The 20,311-nt window shown below is 41.5% G+C and overlaps 1 protein-coding gene across 5 annotated transcripts in view; it reads left to right on the plus strand.

Moving 5' to 3' along the window:
- TBC1D1 (TBC1 domain family member 1) overlaps window positions 1-20,311 on the plus strand; it is a 209,343-nt gene that overhangs the window by 87,467 nt on the left and 101,565 nt on the right. For all 5 annotated transcript variants that reach the window (XM_019741932.2, XM_074322281.1, XM_019741934.2 and 2 more), the window contains 4 exons: window positions 13,358-13,876; window positions 15,856-15,945; window positions 17,753-17,857; window positions 18,385-18,514. In XM_019741932.2, the coding sequence (XP_019597491.2) occupies window positions 13,358-13,876; window positions 15,856-15,945; window positions 17,753-17,857; window positions 18,385-18,514 (844 nt within the window). The remainder of the gene's footprint in view (window positions 1-13,357; window positions 13,877-15,855; window positions 15,946-17,752; window positions 17,858-18,384; window positions 18,515-20,311) is intronic.

Consider the following 20,311-nt stretch of genomic DNA (forward strand, 5'->3'; position numbering starts at 1 on the left):
AGCATTCCAACATTTGCGTAGGGAGGACTGGTAGGAATGTGGGGTATATAATTAAAAGCTGAGAATCCTCACTCACGTCTACTAATCCCGTAAGGTTTTGCATGTTGCCCCAACCCGTAGCAGCACACAGTTTAACACAACCTCAATAGCTCTTGTGGTCATGGTGTAATACATGCTCACCACACAGAAGGATGGGTTACACTACATTCTCTATAGCCTTTGAAAAAAAAATGCACTAAACGATTCTCATCCCAAAATGGTAAAAATAAAAATAGCTGAGGCATTTAAAGGGGTCAGCCTTCAGCTGTCTAGAAAAATCTTGTAATCCAAACGGACTGAGTCCCAGTGTTTCTGGTTTACTATGTTTACAGCGTTTGTTCCTTCTGCACGGCTTGTTGCATGCTGCTGTGCACAGGCGTTGTGTTGGGGCGTTACAGATTCATCGTGGTTTTCTTCTCAAGTCTAGTTGGCGTATTTCTTTCTCATCGCTTAAGAACCTTGCAGTCAGTACATTCTTATTTTAAATTGCCACCATTTCATGCATTGAGCAAATTTGTTAAGTGCTTGCTGTGTGCTAGGCCCATCCTAAGCACTTCGGGCTATATTAGTGTGCAAAATTAATGTCCCTTTTTTGGAGCTGACATTCAAGCATTTAGGTGTTTCATGCGCTGAAGTTTTTAGGGCAGTCCTGAATGTGCCACAAAAACTGTGCCACTCACAGACCTGTGAGGTTTGCAAAGTGCTGGTTTTCACATTGGTCCTGTGGGTCCCCCATGGGACCCCAGGGCTAACGGAAGGAAGGAAAAAGAGAGCTAGCTTTCTGTTCTTCAGCTCCATTTTCATCAGAGCTCCCCTATTCTTGTTTATTTGGGATAGCTGGAAAGTTGGAAGTGGGGGAGAGTTCTGTTGCCTATAGGATGTTTGGAAATATGGTCAGATTTTTAAATGTGGCTGGCATTGTGTGCTGCTGGAGGATATAGACTAAATTTTTGTCATTTATGAGTAGTTCTGTACCGAAAGGTATTTGGAATAATAGCAAGCTTCTTGCCTATGGGTACTGTTACTTTTGTTATTTTAATTTTTTTTAGTGGCTTAGTAGAACCATTTATTTTGCATGTGGTTTTGTGGGTAAGAAATTTAGGAAGGGCTCCACTGGGCAGTTTGTCTGCCTGGCTTCATGTGGGGCAGTGAGGTCTAGGTGATTCACTTCCAGGGTGGCATCTTTGCTCACCATCTGATATCTCAGCGCACCTGGGCTTTTCTTGCTGTCCACCTGGGGCCTCAGACCACCAGGGTAGCTTTGGTTTCTCAGGTACTGTTTCTTTGAGCTAGAGTTGACCTTTTCTTACCTTGCAAACGTGAAGGTAACAGCTAGCATTTATTGGGAGCTAATATATACTGTGTTTCCCCGAAAATAAGACGGGGTCTTATATTAATTTTTACTCCAAAAGACTCATTAGGGCATATTTTCAGGGGACGTCTTATTTTTTCATGTACAGCAATGTACATGTATTCAAATACAGTCATGTCATCTTCTTCTGGAACATCGTCATAATGTACTAAATGCGTCCGTCTGGCTGATGATCTTAACTGGGGCTTATTTTTGAGGTAGGTCGTATTTTCGGGGAAACCCGGTACTAGGCTCTGTACTAACAAGTCTCACATTCATTGTGAACCTACAAGATAGCTGGCAATATCTCCTTTTGATAGAAGAGGATGATAAGGTTCTAAGAGGTTGTGTGACTTGCCCAGGCTGGCACGTGAAGCTGCTGAGCTGGGAGCTTGTTTCAGCATTCTGGTTGGTAGATACAGGTTCATGGCCTAAGCGGGGACAGGATTTAGGGCTGACTCTTCTAAGAGTTGTGACCAGCAGCAGTGAGAGTTCATCTCCATCTTTTTAAGGTTATTGTGTTTCAGTTTCTGCTCCCAGATCCTCCGTTTGGTTTCCTTCCTCATGAAATGTTTCTCTCTGTTCTATTAAGCAACACTGGATTCACCCCTGCTTACCTCCCTTCCCTCTAAAATGTGACTAGGGGTCCAGGCAGTTTATGCAAAGGTTGGAATGCTCATCAGAGCTTTGTCAAAACAGTTTGTTATTGAGCGTAGCTCATGACAAGTAGCACAAGGTAAATTGGAATTGGATCCTGAACAGGTTAAAACATTTTTGGTGTTTTTTTTGTTTGTTTGTTTGTTTTTAATGCCCGTCGTGTACAGTGTTTGCAGCGAATGAAATTGATGCTGTGGTTATCAGAAAGGGATGAGAATGGCCCTATATGGATCGACATGGAACAGCGATATGCCCGTGATGATAGGAAAGTTGCAGGGCACTGTGATCCCTCCCTTGTTTTGTAAAGGAAATGACCATTTAATATACAAAGCCACGTGTAAGAAAAACCAACTGTTAACTGGGTATTTCCGGGTTTAGGATTATGGGTGGCTTTATATGTTTCTATATTTTTCTTTTACATGGTTGTATATTAAGCTTATTATTAGAAATAAAAGATGACTAGCTTAGCAAATACATTCTGCTGCTGTTTTAAAAGACGGCTGGGTTATTGAGCAGTGGTAAAACAATTAGTACTTGTTTTTCCTTGGTTCTTGAGGTTGGCCCTTTCACTCCACGGCAGGATGCCACAGCCCAGCTTGCTCCCCGCTGGGGCCCAGGGGAAGGGCCTGACCTCGGTTCTTGGAAGGGAGTCAGAGGCAGGGTGCAAGGCGTTCCTCTTTTCTGTCCCTTTGGCTCAGTAGCATCCTGCCCGCAAAAGGTCTTGGTCATAAAATGATTGACTTTTTTTTTAGTTCAGCCTAGAGGCACCTGGCTGGAGCCCAACGGGAGCAGGAGCCCCAGGGACTGGGGGAGTAGAGTATGTGTACCAGGGAGGTGTCCCAGAGGGAAAACGTGGGCTGTATTTTGAAAAGGTCAACTCTAGCTTAAAGACAAGGCGAAGAGTTGGAGTGGCTGCCTCAATTCTGATAAACGGATTCCATTCAGGGTGTTTTAAGTACATAGAGTGAGACTGTGAGGTCTGTCTGGGTTCTGGGGCTAGTGACACAGGAGTCTTGCGAGTCTTGCGTTTTATTAGGAAGTAAGGTTCCGATTTGAGTAAAAGGCCTAGACTGTAGGGCTTACGTAGTGAGCCTGTCTCCCCCCGGTGTTTATGTCTGGCCTGGTAGGGCTGTTCCCAGCCTCACGCTGAGGTCTGCATTCTGAGTCACAGCACAGCCTCCGCAGGACGACTCTTGTTGCCGTGGCTCACAGCTGTACGTACACTTGGCTCCATACGTACATGCACGCTCCTTTTCCCATTCAACTGCTTTGGGGGAGAGGAAAGCCTTTTACCTAAGAAAAAAGGCCAGCCCTTAGAGATCTGGCTGAAACCCAGAAAATTCTTTTGCTGTTTTTTCCATCAAGTGCATTCTGCTTACAGGTAAACAAAGGAGGCGTGTGAATCTGGAGAGGGGCAAGGACTGGTGACACGTCAGCAGCCCGGTCACTGAGGACTGGCACCAGTTCGATTGCAGACGTGGGCCTTGGTGCAAGGGGAGGAAAATTACCTTTTAAGAGAAACAGAATCATTGTTGAGTGGCACATTTAGACCTGTGTGTGATGCCATGTGTAGGCATTTTACAAATAACCCATGTGTTTTGGTCCTGTTGCGTAGTTCTCTTGTTTTATATGTTTTCATAATCCTTTTTCATTGTAGCGGAGAGGAGAGGGGCCTGGGAATAATGCACAAACAAGTCATTCCAACATGAATTCCACTTTCACCCTTTCTGAACATTTTTTGATATAATCTAAAATTTTATATATTCCTTTTTAAAAATTTATTTATTTATTGTTTTATGGAGTCAATTTGGACTCCCTGAGGTCTCTTTTTGGAGGGAGTACTCCCTGGTGTCTTTGGTGGCTGGTTTTATTCTAAGAAGGGCAGAATTTGGTAAATATTTGAATCATATGTGCTCATAATAATTTATTTGAAATTTACTCCATACTGAGTATGTATTTCTCTTAACCGCCTTAGCACTTCTCCTGTAGTGCTTGGCACTGCACTTTGTTTAGTCATTTGCATACTTGTTTATTCCCTCTGTGGATTCCCTGAAGGAAAGATCTATGTGTGATTTGCTTTTGTATTCTCCATAGAATTTGGGATAAGGTTTTATACACAGTGGGAAGTTGAATAGGACTCTTAGCTGCAATTGACAGACTGTGTAAAATGGCATAATCAAAAAAGGAAACTTATTGGCACAAGAACCCAGTTTTCTGGCTTCAGGTGTGGCTGGATCCAGGCCCTCCGCCACATCAGAACCATCATTCTCGTCCTCACTCTTCCATCATCGCCCGCCCTGTGTTTGTTACACGACCTCTGGAATTCTCTGACATGCATTTATGAATGATGGCACCTACAATTCTAGGCTTACAGTCTCAGAACCCTTAAGTCCAGAAACAAGATTTTTCAGCCTCAGCACTACTGACATTTTAGGCCAGAAAATTCTTTGTGATGGAGACCGTCCTGTCTGCATCATAGGAAGTTCCGCAGCCTCCCTGGCCTCCACCAGCTGGCTGAGTTGCCAGTAGCATCTCTCACCCTCCAGTAGTAACAACCAAAAATGACTTCAGACATTGCCAAGTATCCCTGGAGGGTGGGGGCAGCATTGCCCCTGGTTGAGAATCACTGGTGTAAAGGAATATAACAAGTTTCTTTTTTTTTCCCTGCCAATTCCATAAAATGCGTAGGCCTAGCAGTCGTTGGTCTGGATTGGGTGATGTGCCCAACCCCGAACTGATTATGTGGTGGGGCCGGGTAATAGAATATGCTGGTCAGCTTAGCCCAGGGTTGCCATTCCGCTCATGCCCTGGGCTTGTGTGTGCCACATAACCATTGGAATGGGAATGGGGTGAGGTACTATTTATTATTAGAGGAAAGGGGGGTGAATTCCATGTAAGACCAAGACAGAAGGGAACGAAAACCTCCCAAACCAAAGCTAAAAACCACCACAGGTACTGGAACGTCTTTTTCAGTTGAGAGTGACATCTTGGAGTGGTAGAAAGAGGCTTTGTCTTAGCATCAGCTGCTGCTGTCCTGACTCTGCTGCTTACTAGCTGGTAACGTTGGGCTAGTCTCTGCCCCCACCCCCAACAAATTACATCATGCCTGTGAAAGCATTCTGTTTTTGGTAAAATTGTCATTGCAGTATAACGTACAAACAGAATTATACATAAGTCATACACTCAGTGACTTCGCAGTTTGAATAATTTTGTGTCGCCAGTACCCAGATGAAGCAGCTGGACAGTCACCTCCTCCCAGGCCTCCTCCCAGTTAGTCACATTTTTCAGAAATAATCACTGTCCTGCTGCCTGTCATTATAGTTTAGTTTTGCCTATTTTTGAAATTTTGCAGAAATGGAAATTATACCATGCGGTTCTTATACCTGTTTCTATTCATCACAATGTTTGAGTAGTTACCCATGTTGTTGCCTATAGAATAGCTTGTTTATTCTCATTCTGTATGTTTTCGATTATATGAATATGCCACATGTTTCAGTTCTGTTGATGGACAGTGTGTTGTTCCTAGTTTGTGACATAGAAGTGCTGTGGCTGTCCCTGAACGCAGCAGCTGTTGGTGAGTCTGGGCATTCCTCTGCTGTGATGCCCTAGACTGGAATTGCTGGCTCCTGCACCAGGGTTTTAACTGCTCTGAGAGTCTCAACGGCTTTTGTTTTGAGGCATAAATGAGAACAGGTGAAAAAGACTCGTGTGTGTGTCCTAATAGAAGGTCCATGTTCTCTTCCTTTAAGTATTTTGTCTAAGGTTATTGATTTGGATGTGAAAACACAACACTAGGGCAATTAGTTAGCTTGAAAATAAATTTTAATAAGTCTAATACGGTTGGTCCTGAATGATTTTAGGTAGAAGCAAAACAGTATTGGTGCCGAGTGCTCTACTGACTTTACTATTTTGTTTATAAATACACACTGTATGACCAAATATTCCTTTGTTGATGATTTCTCCCTTAGTGACAGAATTTCAAAAATGTATCATTTATAAAAACTGATTATGGTGTATATCCTGGAGAAGGAACCAGTGCTTTGTTTAATGGTTTCTCTAGCACATTTCCATGTCTTTAGTTCCTGCCTTGTAGAACAGGGACCCCAGTGTTCCTTTTCAAAGATTTTGTAACATACAGAACTAATGTTGGGTGATTGCTATGATTAATTGCTTGCTCATTGTACTTGTGTTTCTTAATCTTTGAGAGATTGTTTTGAAATAAACTGTGATCAAAACTATAAAGTAGCATTTCTTATAAGGCATTTGCTCTTATGTGTCTAATTAGCTGAGACCTCTGAAATACGGTGACTTTATCTGCAAATCAGATTTGCCCTTAAATGGTATAACAGTTCATCAGATATCGGTGTGGCTGGCGACTCTGTATTTTTGTCTTCACTCGTTTGTTCATCTCTGCTGTAAGCATGGTCTGCACAGTTAAGTAAGCTGCTTTAGTGCTGCTACAGCACACAGCCTGCCTAGAGCCTTAATAATCAAATCGTTTTGGGTATGATGTTGTGGGGGGCAGACAGGGTGAAGAAGCGGCATTCCTTACCTGGGGCACAACAAAAGACAGGTAATAAATTCTGCTCATTAGAACTGTGGGACCTTCTGAAGACTGCATGTGCCAGGGCCCCACCACCAAACCAGCTGCTTCGTCTACACTGGTGGGGCTAGACATTAGTATTTTAAATCCTGACGATTCTAATGTGCAGCCACATTTGAGTCGCTAATCAATACATTAAATGAAGAGGGTTGGACTTTTTGTACATATGATGTCTGACAATTACATTCGCGAACTCATCCTAGAAAAAGTGCTACATACCTCATTGCTGAATATCACTACAGTCATCTTCGAAGTACTCCCCCTGGGAAGCTATGCACCGACGCCAGCACCTAGTCCACCCTTCAAAGCAATTTTATAACTCTTTTTCTGGAATGGCCATCAGAGCTGTCGTCGTATTACCCTTGATATCCTGAATGTCATCAAAATGCCTTCCTTTCAATATTTCCTTTATCTGCAGGTAAAGAAAGAAGTCACTGGGGGCCAGATCAGGTGAGTAGGGAGGGTGTTCCAGGGTGTTCCAATACAGTTATTTGTTTACTGGCTAAAAACTCCCTCACAGACAGTGCCATGTGAGCTGGTGCATTGTCGTGATTCAAGAGCCATGAATTGTTGGTGAGAAGTGCAGGTCGTTTTTGTCTTTTTCATGCAGCCCTTTCAGCACTTCCAAATAGTAAACTTGGTTAACTGTCCAGTTGGTATAAATTCATAATGAATAATCCCTCTGATATCAAAAAAGGTTAGCAACATTGTTGCAACAAGTTTGTGAACTTAATTGTCAGACCTCTGCATGTTCCCAGGTTGAACATTCAATGATTCATTTCATGAGTTCTGTCAATATTTACGGTAACCAAACAAAATGTTTTGACTTTTAAAAATTGTTTTAGAAGACTTACAAAATACTGTCCTAATTTTACAGTGATATCATCTCCCACTTCTTTCTTTTCCTTTCTTACCTTCTCCTACCCTCTTTTGTTAGCTCTTGCAGCTATTAAATCTCTTCTTATGTTGGATTTTAGTCTCATAGTTTTAAACGTTTGTAGAAACATGTTGGTTTAGTCAGAAGGTTGTAGTGAATCTTTCCAAGGGTTGTTTTGGGGTATGACCCCAGCTTTTGTGTTTGCGTAGACCCTTTCCATGCGATTTGAAAGCTAAGAGTTTCTCCAGTTTGCTATTTCAGAACTAGGGAAGCTGAATACCACTATTTAACATATGATGAAAGATAAGGATGAATGAGGGTGTGCGGCACTGTGTTAGGGGCCAGCAGTCATTAGCATTTCTCACGTGCCAGACGCTTCCTCAGCCAGCTAATGAGCACATCTGATCTCTCTTTTGGGAAGAGGTAACATTAATCTGACCTTTTGGCTAATTGTAAGCGCAAAGCAGGAGTTGAGGCATTATTATTAGTTCACCATGAGGAGCGATGGCAGGCAGAACAAGACAGACCTCTCTCCTCAGGACCGACAGTCCGTAGCACATGTTCAGTGTTATGCTCATGTTTGTGTTCTAGCATCTGTCACATTGTAGTGGAAATCACATGTTTAGACGTGTCTCTTAGTTCTTGCATTGGAAGCCTCATATGGTCAGGAGGAATCACGTCTTATTTGTTGTATGAAGTGTATTCACATCTTGACGTGAAATCTGATCTCAACAGACCGAGCTGTTGGATAATACGCACGCTCGCATGTGTCTCGTCTTGACAGTGTAAGACAGGTGTTTTATTCTCTTTAAATAATTCAAGTAGTGAACACTAGTTAAAGAAGAAATTCTCTTCAGTATTTTGTATGAAATTCAAGGCAGGTAAGAGCGAGTGAAGAAATACTTGGTTTAATTTAGTTTTCTTCCCCCATTTACCTTGTTGATGACCAACAAATGCAAATAACCACTCATTACCAACAAAAACAAAAGTCCGTTCCTTCTGGAAAATACTTATGCTGAATAATTATTTTCTGTTTAAATCGCTTCTTTTGACTCCTTGCAGTGAGAGAACATTTCATTCAAGGGACAAAGTAGAGTGTGGCCTGCTTAATTTTTATAGCTTTTGAGTGTTTCAGTGTTAAATAACAGGAAAAACTACTAGAATTTTAAAAAGAAATATGGGCTCCTTTTGATTCATTTAATATTTATGTGTTACTAGTTGGCAGGAAAACATAAGTGTAAATGTGAAATGACTTTTCATTCTAAATATTGTTTCAGAGGCTCTTTCCTAAGTTCGTGTGAATAAAATTACACTTGCAGTGTGTTTATTATAATCCTTAAAAATTCCTAAAGCCTTAAAAAGAAAGTTGACCCAAATTTTTCAATAAGGACTTTTTTTTTCTTTTTTTTTTTTTTTTTTTACAGAAATGAACATTTCTGATTATCTTAGGGTATCATTTTCCGGCTACTTACTAAAAACAATATTCACTTAAGCCTGCAGCAGAAACGTCATGCTATAATGTGCATTTGTTAGTATGTGAATTCGCAAGAAACTTGTTTTGGTTGTGAAATAAGTACAGATTTACTTTAAAATCAAGCTTTAGTAGAAACTCAAAATAGGTAGACAGAAGAACAGTTTAGTAAATTTTTATGTCTAAACAGGACCTGTTTCTTATTGTTGGTGATTCATTTTAATTAACTTTTTTTTTTGGTATTAAAAATGCGTTTATTGGGACGAGTCCTCACCAATCTGAGTCAGGGTGCTTTCCGTGCTGCTTCCTTCTGAAGGAGCATCCTTCTGTAAGCCTTGCTTTTCCTGCTGTCGGCGGACAGAGGACCGTGGAGCAGCCAGCACACAAAACCCTCCGTTTGTGCATGGCTAACGGTGGTGGTGATTTTATAGCCTCCCGGGCCTTTCACATCCATGAAATAGGAACTGGGGCTCTGCATCAAGTGCTTCTCGTGTTTCCTCGGCTCCTCTTCTGGAGAGGAATGAATGAGATGCTGCGCGAGAGGCATGTTCTGGTGGGGAGGCCCCACCAGAAAGCTTAATTAACATTTTTGTTGTGATTCCCAATGTAAAAGGAAATACAACCAAATCTTAAACTTTTATAGAATTTATCTCAGTAAGTGCTTTGTTTTCACTTTGGTTTATTTTGATTTGTTATCTTATTGGCAATCAGAAATGATGTAGATATTATTGCTGTGACTAAACTAAAAAAAGATTTTTGTTAAAAGTACCCAGATCATATCAGTGGGAATAAATTCCACCGGCTTCAGCGTATTTTTCCTAAAAGGGTCTATGTATTTGGAAATATTGTAACTCAAAGTATGTTCTCATAGACTACAGTTTCACCTTGAGACATTTTTCAATTAAGTTTGCTTCTTCTGGGGAGTTAGTATTGGCTGACCCCCACGCCCTTATTTTTACATGTGTCTGTAAGCTGCCAAGTCCAGCAGACCAGGCTCAGCCCTTGGTTTATTCTCGGTCGCCTCTTCTCCCTTTCTGGAAGAGGGAGTAGTATTTGCTTCCCTTGGCAGCTCTGACACCATCCTTGCCTGCCTGCCTGCCTTCCTGCTTCCCTGCCTGTGATTCCTCAGTTCTTTACACCTGAAATGGTGGTGTATCGTAAGGTCTCTTCTTTGCCTCCTTTACTTGCCCTTTTTCTGTTACCAAGGAGTCATAGACTGCCTCCTGTCTATGAGCGGTTCAGGTTCCAATCCAGCTCTTCTGTCTTGGACTCCAGACCCATTTGTCCAGCTGCACACGAGATGCCTTTACTTTCAGTTCCTCCTGGTCGTACTCAACATGTACAAACCAGGACTCGTAGTCTCTCCCCAGACCTGCTTCTCGTTCTCTATTTCCAGCTTCGGCTTCTAGCACAGCCGCCTACCAAGATGTCTAAACCAGAGCTCTGTAAGTCACATGGAGTCTTCGATACCTTCACCTCCCACTTCCAGGTAATCACCCAGTCCTCTGGAGTCTGTCTTCTAGAATCTTTTGTTCGTCCTTTCTCTTGGCTTTCAGAGCTTGGTTCTTAGTTCAGGCTCCCAGCAGACCCCTTGTCAGTTACTCGGTAGTCCATTCCCTTCCCAGGCAGGGCTGCCTTACATTCATCTCACACCTCTGAAGCCCTACCTCTTGGTATCAAGTTGTACCTGGAAACATGTTTGGAAATAAATGAAGTAAATGACCCAGTTCTCTCATGTAACAAGGAACAGTGCAGGTGAGTCAAAGACAATGGAGAATAAATAATGGAGAATTCAGGATTTCCTCACAAGCGGACATTAAGCCTTTATTTTTCAGGAAACAGTGCTCCCGGTGTGTCAGGTAAAGGGAACTGAACTATCAGTAAAGTTATACACTTATACACAGATGGAGCCCACTTTTTATTTAAATGGTCTCCTAGTATACTTGAATGATTTATAGTAATGTTTAAACAACATTCAATTTTTAACTGTTTACAATTTGTCTTTGAAACTGTTTGGCAATATACCTTCAGATATTCCGAAATTGTTATAGTTTTCTGGTCAGGATCCCAGTGACTTTTTTCTCCCCACTTAACCTCAGTTGTCTCCCTTACACCCCATTACACATAACTCACCAGAGCAAGGACAGGGAGGCACTGGTCTCTGACTAAAGCGTGTCGTTTTAAGATTCTGATCAAAGTACAAGAGAGATTGTTGGCTGGAAAAACTACCACAGCTCAACCTTGACCAAGGTACAGTGTACTCCTTAGCCCCTTCCGGTCCTGTGAAGCGAGGGAACAATCCAGATCTCTGCTTTGTGTCTTACTTGACAATAAATGGCACCGACATAAGTAAGTCACCAGAAATTCATGTGACTTCACACATTTTCTCTCCCCTTTGCTAAATAATGAAAGACACCATTACTCACTTCAGATGCAGTGGATGACCTAGCATACAGAAACGTCAGTTATTTTAGCAAGCCTCAAAAGACTGAGTCAGCTTTGAATTTTCTATTCAGAGAGCGTGGTTAATAACTGGGAAGTTTCACAGGACGCCTGACAAAATCATTCCACACAGTTGCTCAGAAAAGCAACAGGGTTTTTGACTCGCATGAATTGGTTATTTTTCTTTAAAAAAAATCATTATTCTTTACCTCACAGAAACAACTTTTACCTGAAAAGTCTTATAAGCATTTTTCTTTTTCAGAGAGGGAAACAGACTGCTTTTTTTTTTTTTTTTTTTTAGGGGTTGGGGGCAAGGTCCAATAGTGACTCGTGCGCAAAGGTGTGAATGAAACTTAGACTTCTTACCTTTTCCTTCTCTCTGTCCCGTTTTCTTTCATATTAGTGAACAATCTTTAGGCCTCCATATGATGTGTGATGATTTGACAGGAGAGGAATAGGCTACAACACAAGCAAATAGTGCAGAGAGATGTATGATGTGTGTTGACATTTCAACTTAATTAGTTTCATTTAGGTTTTATGCTTCAGTAATCAATTTTCAAAATATAAAACATCCCTAATGCTATTCTGTCTCTTTATATGATAAAATACCTTGAAAGGATGTATCATAACCTTTATGGCAGAGAGATTGTCTTTAACATGTGCTTGATATGAAATCACAGAGAGAAAAATCTTTTGAGTCCCTGGGTTTTTGGGGATTATGTCATAAACCCAGAATATAAGCATACTTTTAAAATCAATTACAAGTGCTTCCCTTTACTGTATATACTGATCTTTGACCTGAGTTGAAAAGGTTTTTTTCTCCCTCTCCTCTATAATGTTGTTAAAAAGACATTGGGCCTATGGGTACTGGGACTTAAATTGAATTTTCTTATATGGAAAAGAAAAAAATTGGATTGGGTGTTAGGTCATAGCAATAACGAGGCCTTTCCTTCTGAAGATTGGATCCGTGCCTGTCTTGTGTTAGTGCTGTGATGGTCCGTCATCCACAGAATCACACAGACCACACAGGCGCTACTCACTGCATTACAGATTCATCTTCCTGTCTGCTGCTGCTTTGAAGATCTTGTCAGAAGCTCATGATGAGAGGCTGGTTAGCACTTGGGATGACGATAGCACATGAGAGCCTTTTGTTCGTTCTCTGGTCATGACTTTACATTGATCCCAAAGGCTTTGGAGAATCTGTGGGTAGAAGCCCCAGTGTGTTGCTGTGATGCTGCTGCCACGGTTGCTTGCTCCTTGATTAAAACCTCCTAGCTCTGCAGTCAGTGCTATTTAACTATTAGCAAATACAGGACACAGTAATACATTGTTGTCATTGAAGAAAACAATGATGTTGTGATTTGAAGAAATGTTATATAAGATTATTTCCGTCTTCACTTATCCTCATCCCAACCATTTATTGTGGAAGACTTTCTGAGGTACGCTGTCATGAAATCTAGAAGAACGGCATAGTGTTTTGGTGAGCCACATTGTAGACACCTCTTTGGGAAGTGACGGCTTCTCCAGAGAGGACCTTTGGCTTCGGAGTGGGCCCAGCCCGAGTCTGAGTCCAAGGCTTGCCACATTGGGCTGTGGGTCCGTGGGCCAGTTGACTTAACCTTGTGGGGTGTTGTGGGCATGTGAGTCCTCTAGCAGAGCCCCTGGCATGTAAGAAGTGCTTAACAAATATTGTTCCTTTTCTCTTGTCTGTGAAAGTTGTGCGTTTCCCTCCGGTGGAGGGCATTCACGGCCCCAGATTCCCTGTAGGATCCTCCGTCAGTTCCTCATGATGGAATGCGCGAAGGAGCGGGTGGGATGGACATGGTGTTGGCTCCTTGTGCAGTCATGCCCTCTGTGTGCCAGAGTCGGGGTACCACTGCCGCGCGTGCCGAATAACCCTCCTTCCTCTCCCCGCAGGTGCCTGAGATCATCAGCTCCATCCGCCAGGCCGGGAAGATTGCCCGCCAGGAGGAGCTCCATTGCCCGTCGGAGTTCGACGACACGTTCGCCAAGAAGTTCGAGGTGCTCTTTTGTGGCCGGGTGTCGGTGGCGCACAAGAAGGCCCCGCCAGCGCTAATCGATGAGTGCATCGAGAAGTTCAATCACATCAGTTGCAGCAGGAAAGCCGAATTTGACGTGGCCTCCCAGACTGCTGAGCCCGCCAGTCCCGGGGGAGGGCTTTCCTTCGCGGACAGGTTCCGATCTGCGCTGCAGCCCTCGGGGGGCGGGGAGCAGGGCCGGAGGCCGATGCGCAAGTCCGTCTCCCAGCCTGGGCTGCGCTCTCTGGCCTATAAGAAGGAATTTCAAGATCGAAGCTTCCGAAGTAATAGTTTCTTCAGCTCTTTTGAGGAAAACGACATTGAGAACCACCTCATCAGTGGACACAATATTGTGCAGCCAACGGATATTGAGGAAAATCGAACTATGCTCTTCACGGTAAAATATCGTCAAGCTTTGTGCTTATCCCGGTCTGAGATGCGTGTTGGAAAGATCATTTGCTTTACTCAGTGAAGATTCTTAGTAAATTGCTTTTGGATTTATGTGTGAATCCGTGTATTTTTATACTGAATAATTCTTTTCTCATGATAAAATCCTCACTTTAGTCCTAAGCCCTTGAAATCATCAAGGAGAAACGTAAAGAGAATCCGTTTTATATCCTTGTCTGACTTTTATCTTTCCCCTCCCTGTGGTTATAAAGACACCTTTTTAATGTGGAAAGGACACAGTTAATATGTGTAAGAGAGGCCCACAAAGGGATTTTAAAAAATGTATATTAATTTCAAGTAATATATTGCAAGAAAACATTTTTGGGAAATACTCCCTCTTTACTATTTTTATTAATTTATAAAACATTTAGCCTTTGTTAATCAGGATAACAGGTTATGGGGATAGCATGATATTTGAAATTCATACCCAAACTGAAATATTAGTTTAGCCAACTGCCTCCTCACTTTTTTCCTAGAAGAAGTTGGGTTAAACTGACAGCCAAATACCAGAGAAAGAATGGACAGGGAAGCTGTGGCTGGCAGTTGGGGTTCCTGGGTCCCATGCTGACCTGGGTTCTTCTTGTCAGACTCCCCCCCAGTCCCCTGGGTCTGGGCTGCTGGGATCCTTAGAACTGTCCTCCGAGTGAGCTGGCCTCCGACCATACAGGGAAATCATTGTTCCTCAGCCCCTCTTTTCTGCGGCTGCTTTGGCTTAAGACTGACCAGCATTTTAGAGCAAAATTACGTTCAATGTAACATTTTTGTGCCCAAGTCATGGCAGTCAGATGGCTGAGGAGTAAAGAAGCTGGCTACTTGAGTGCTGTGTGGATATATGAAGGTTTAAGATCAAGATAGCGAGAGTAAATAGTACTGATGTGTTTTTCTTTCCATCATTGACCTAGTACACCGAAGAGAGTGCTGTACTGGCAGTCAGACTTGGGCTTTAATCTATATTAAAAAAAAAAAAAAAAAGTCTCTCGGTGTCATGGGGAAATCTGCTCAGTACATTTATTTTCAAATCCTTATTGTGTGATTGCTGTATACAGGGTCCCTTGCAACACACTAGAAATACAGCAGTGACCCAGACACGTGGTCCCTGCCCACGTGGAATTTAGATTCCAGTGATAGAGACCAACAACTCATTGCAAGTAATTATCTCATTACAGTTGTGATAAATGCTGCAAAGGAGAAGTAGAGGATGCTGAGAGAGCATCTGGGGAATCAAGGAAGGCTTCTTTGAGGAAGTGATTTTCACTGAGCAGGTTTCAGTGTGGCCAATTAGAAGAGTATCCTGGGTTCAGGAAGCAGCAGGTGAGAAGGCCCTGGGGAGGGACGGAGTACAGTTAGCAGTGTGGCTCTGGCCCAAGTCCTCTCCGCCTCAATGAGATCTGTTAGGGTGACTCACATCAGTGAGGCAATGTTACTTCATGCGAGTGCTCTAACTTGCAGAAGTCAGGTAAGTAGTATGGGAATGCCTAATATACAATATGTATTCAACAAACGGTAGGCTATTTTAACAAAAATTTAAAAAGACTTTTCAGTAAAAAATAATCATTGGAAAGTGTTTTGGAAGTTTTAAAAGAGAAGCTTATTTCCTGGAAGATTCACTTATGTGGAAACCCCACTTCCTTACATGGGGGGGGGGGGGGTTGTGGGATCTGAGGCTCTGTTGCTAACTTTTGGATATCAGGGCCTTCCATCTCAAAGAAGGCTGCTGTCTTACGTAGGTGGATGCACTAAGGTGTCCTGTGCTACCTGAAATCCATTGGATAAATGAAAGCCTTTGAAATGATTTTCTACAGTGAGACACTCAGAATCATGCCCCTTTTATCCTTGGTTTTCATAGGTCATGGAATGAGAAAGTTAGTGTGATAAATTTGAATTCAACTTTCATGAAAAGCTGGTATCTTTTTTTGTTTGTCTTTTAAGATCGGTCAATCTGAAGTTTACCTCATCAGTCCTGACACCAAAAAAATCGCATTGGAGAAAAATTTTAAGGAGATATCTTTTTGCTCTCAGGTAAATGGAGACAGGTTATTGACTCAATAGCAGTTGAGTGTTTACTTGAATTATTTTAATTCTGTCATTCAACAGAAGTGCTAAAAATGGTCACAAGATGTATGCTTTCTAAGTCTTTGATTTGTGTTCTTGCATTTCCTTCTTTTTTGCTTTGGTATATTAAGGCAAAATATAAATGTAATTTTGAAATTAAGCATTTTGGTCTTAGCAACAATAACCTAGTGGAGAAAATAGACCTATCTTTTTTTTCCCCAGTTGGTGGTAATGTTTCCCCAGTCATGATTTCCAGGTGTATATGTGTATGTCTGTGTGCATTTTTTATGTATACATTCATATATACACTCAAATGCATATTTTTAAATAGATACTTATTTCTCCTTTACAAAAGTTTAAAACTTTTTTCTGAAAAGTACCAATCATCATTGTTTCTTCTTCCTTAACATATAATAATAGACAGTGATTCTTTTTTAGCATGTTTTACTCATAATACTGTCTGCTGGAGTTCTTTCTTGATAATCTCCTGGGTGTGTTTTAGAGAGAGATTTTGGAGAATGTGTCAGTTAGAATGAGCTACACCAATTTTACTCAGGACCTTCCTAACAAATAAGAGATCATTTAAAGTTATTGTTTGGCTTTTTTTTAAACTCTGACTTCTCTAGTCCTCACTTCCATTTTCTCATAATTAATAAGATGATGAAAATATCATTGTTTGTTATGACATGATCTACTTAAGGATTCAAAAGGGAATTTTTTTTCAAAACGTGAAAATAATGTTCCTTAATAGATTGAAAATAATGTTCCTTAATAGATGTTACAAAGGAAAAGTTTTTCCAAATCATATTCCCCTGAGAAATACCCTATGCTTACGTTGCTGTTGGAGAACATTGATTGAGATGCCAGCTTACGTCAGTGATAGCCCATTTATTGGAAAATATTTGATCTGAAAGTGAGATTATCCACAGAATTTTTATCGTGATGTTTTACTTCTATTGAAATGCTAATGTTAAATGTTTGCTTTTTCATGTGATAGTTTTATGACTTCCTAAAGGGTGCAGTTTATAAGTTTACATAATCACCTGAACTTTGAGCTATCAGCATTCATATCTTTGCATGCTGATGTTCTCAGGAGATACTGACACATTAATATTTATAGACAATATCTTATATGTGTTAAGGTGCCTCTTAGGTGATACTTTCAAAACAAGTTTAGATGTTAATATTTATTAAAAAGAGCTCTTAGGAAACTATGTAGAGCCTTGGCTTTAATATCTTATGTTTAAAAGCTTCTGTACTCTTTGAGTGTAAGTTTTGACTCAGTTTTCATACCACTTTACTTCAGTATTTACTTGTTTGTTATTTTAGAAGTATATGTATGTTTGAAGTCTTTTAACCTTTGTGTCTGTGTGTTTACCGTCTGTATATGTAGGTATGTGTATGTGTACAGTTGTTTTTTCTTCGCTAATCTTTGGTCTGTTTTTGACTTTCCAAGTCGTTTTTCATTTTTTGATACCTAAGAAAGTTTGCATTTTTGTGTCAGCTTTTCTCCACTTCCTTTTAGTACTAAAATGAGCATTAAAAACTCCATTTTTCAGATCTTCTCTTATTGTGGGGATAAACAGATTAGCATTTTAGAAGAACAATGTTAATCATCATTTGAGAGATGTTTTTAGAGATTTGAAACATCTGAAAAAAATCTTTTATAGTGCTCTTTCAAACAGTGCTGCGTAAATCTTCAGTAGCCTTCCTGGCAGTGGTGCCTCTTTTGGATACAACTCAACATTCCTTTTGCTTTCTCTCCCTTCCACAGGGTATTAGACACGTGGACCACTTTGGGTTTATCTGCCGAGAGTCTTCAGGAGGTGGAGGCATTCATTTTGTCTGTTACGTGTTTCAGTGCACAAATGAAGCTCTGGTAAGCCAGATTGAGCAGATCTTACCTTGAAACCTTATCTACAAGGAATTTCAACCTCACTCATTTTTCTTTCCTTAGCAGAACCATGTAGCCTCGTTGACATATCATTCTTTGGCTTTAGTTATTCATTCATAACTATTGAATAACTGGTCAGTACACATCTGAGACTTATTTGGGTGTGCATTTCAATTTTTTTTATTATTTTCGAAGAACCTCCTCGCTTGTATCCTCTGGGTTTGCAATTTAAAAATGTCATTTTGGACTTTTGATCAGAGGAATTGGCTTTCTCACTCAGTATTGAATTTGTGTTTTTAGTTTTTACCTTACCTCCTTTAAGAGCCTTGAGCATCTATCTTGGTAGTGTTTCTCAGGCTGTAATCCTAGCAGTTATTATGATTATTATCCGCTAATCTGTGACGAACCGTCCAAAAAATTCTACGAAGCCTTTCCACAGAATTGCGAAATTTCAGCCCATCTCACTTTAAGTTGACTTTTTGCTAGCTACAGTCTCTCTTCTCTTTGATCAGGTTGATGAAATTATGATGACCCTGAAACAGGCTTTCACAGTGGCTGCGGTGCAGCAGACTAAAGCACCAGCCCAGCTGTGCGAGGGCTGCCCCCTGCAAGGCCTGCACAAGCTCTGTGAACGGATAGAGGGTGAGTAGCAGCCCCTCTCAAGCTTTGCCATAGTGGGAGCTGAAGGTCTCAGGGCAACCGGATGATCTGCATTTATTGAAAGGTTCTGCCCAACAGAGGCTTGTATGAGTTACTGGGATTGTAGGTGAACTTTCATTGTACGGTGAATGTCTTCCATTTGTCAGGTATTATGCTAGGTATGTGTGATTCGAAGATAAAAATCCAGGCCCCCTTCTACAATCTCCCCCCTGAGGGACTCTGAGGGTAGTGGAGGAGTTAAGAAAAAAAGGTTACAAAGCCATTCGTGTTAATCAACGTTGTGTGAGTGGTCAGTCACATTGGCTACGATGGAGGGATCTAGTAAGATAAGAGCTAAAGAATATCCAACAGGAGTCTCAGTTAGAAGGTCATTGGTAATGTCAGCCCGAGCAGTTTTAATGGATTGGAGGGGACAGAAGACTGGTTGCAGTTGCAGAGTGAATGGGAAAGAATAAAAGAAGTAATGACTGAGTATAGCCAGAGAAATCTGAACTTAAGGAGAAACCGTAATGTTATGATTTGGCAGCTATTATTTATTGAGTATTTACGATGTGCCAGGCATCATGCTAAGTGCTTTCTTTCACACGTATTCTGGTCCATTTAACTCTTACCACATTGTGGGAGGAAAAGGGACTATTTCTTTTGTGCATTATACGGATAAATAAGATGAGGATTAGAGACATCTAAGTGTAACCTGGTGTAAACTAGGCATAAACTCGTCCAGGTCAGCCCCAGGTGGGAAAGCCCCAGATATTACCTGCCACCAAAGCTGTCCTCCCAGGAGAAAGCCATGCTGTGGGAAGAGCCAGCTGACTTTGCTTTTTACAAATGGAAGGGTTTGAGGAAATGCAGAGCCTGAGAGACCACAAGAGTCAGGCAGAGCCTGAGGGACCACATGGGTCAGATTGGAATGGAGGGATTCCCTCCTGAGGGATGGCGGGGAATCTGCCTCAGGCAGGAAGAGAGAAAGAAGCTCTGTCTCTGGGACTGCAGGAGGGGCCCAGGGGCAAAGACAGAACCAGGGCACCCATGAAGCAGTGCCAGGGTTGCTCATCAGAGGGAACCCGGAAGCTGAAGGGGTTCATCCCTCTCTTGTCTTGATTTTTCATTTTGTTCCACTTATGGGAGGATTTCTAAGACTTGTTTTGCGGGTGTTTTTGATGGGAATCACAGATTTAAGCAACCCCCGTTATTGTAAAAAGGAAACAAAGATTGATTGTTTCCCATGTCACTAGACTACTTATCAGCTCACTTGGGTAAAGAAAAACGGCATTACTATTTAAATCTGATTTCCCCTTTTTTATAATTGTAGTAAAAATATACATAACAAAATTTATCTTTTTAACCTTTTTTAAGTGTACAGTTCAGCGGCATGAAGCACATTCATATTGTTGTGCAGCGTCACCACCGTTTGTCTCCAGAACTCTTTCATCTTTACGAATTGAAACTTAGTAAACATCAACTCCCAACTTCCCCTCTCTCCAGCCCCTGGCAACCGCCATTCTTTCTGTCTCGATGAATGTGACACTCCATGTATTTCACACAGTATTTGTCCTTTTTTGTTTGGTTTATTTATTTAGCACAATGTCCCCTATGTTCAGTCATGTTGTAGCATGTGTCAGAATCTCATTTCTTTTTTAGGCTGAATAATATTCCATTGTGTGTATGTACCACATTTTATTCATCCATTCAGCTGTTGGTGGACCTTTGGATTGTTTCCACCCTTTGGCTAGTATGAATGATGCCACCGTGAGTGGTGGTGTATAAATACCTGTTCAA

The sequence above is a fragment of the Rhinolophus sinicus genome, linkage group LG02 (genome assembly GCF_036562045.2).
Source record: "Rhinolophus sinicus isolate RSC01 linkage group LG02, ASM3656204v1, whole genome shotgun sequence".
NCBI classification, from domain to species: domain Eukaryota; kingdom Metazoa; phylum Chordata; class Mammalia; order Chiroptera; family Rhinolophidae; genus Rhinolophus; species Rhinolophus sinicus.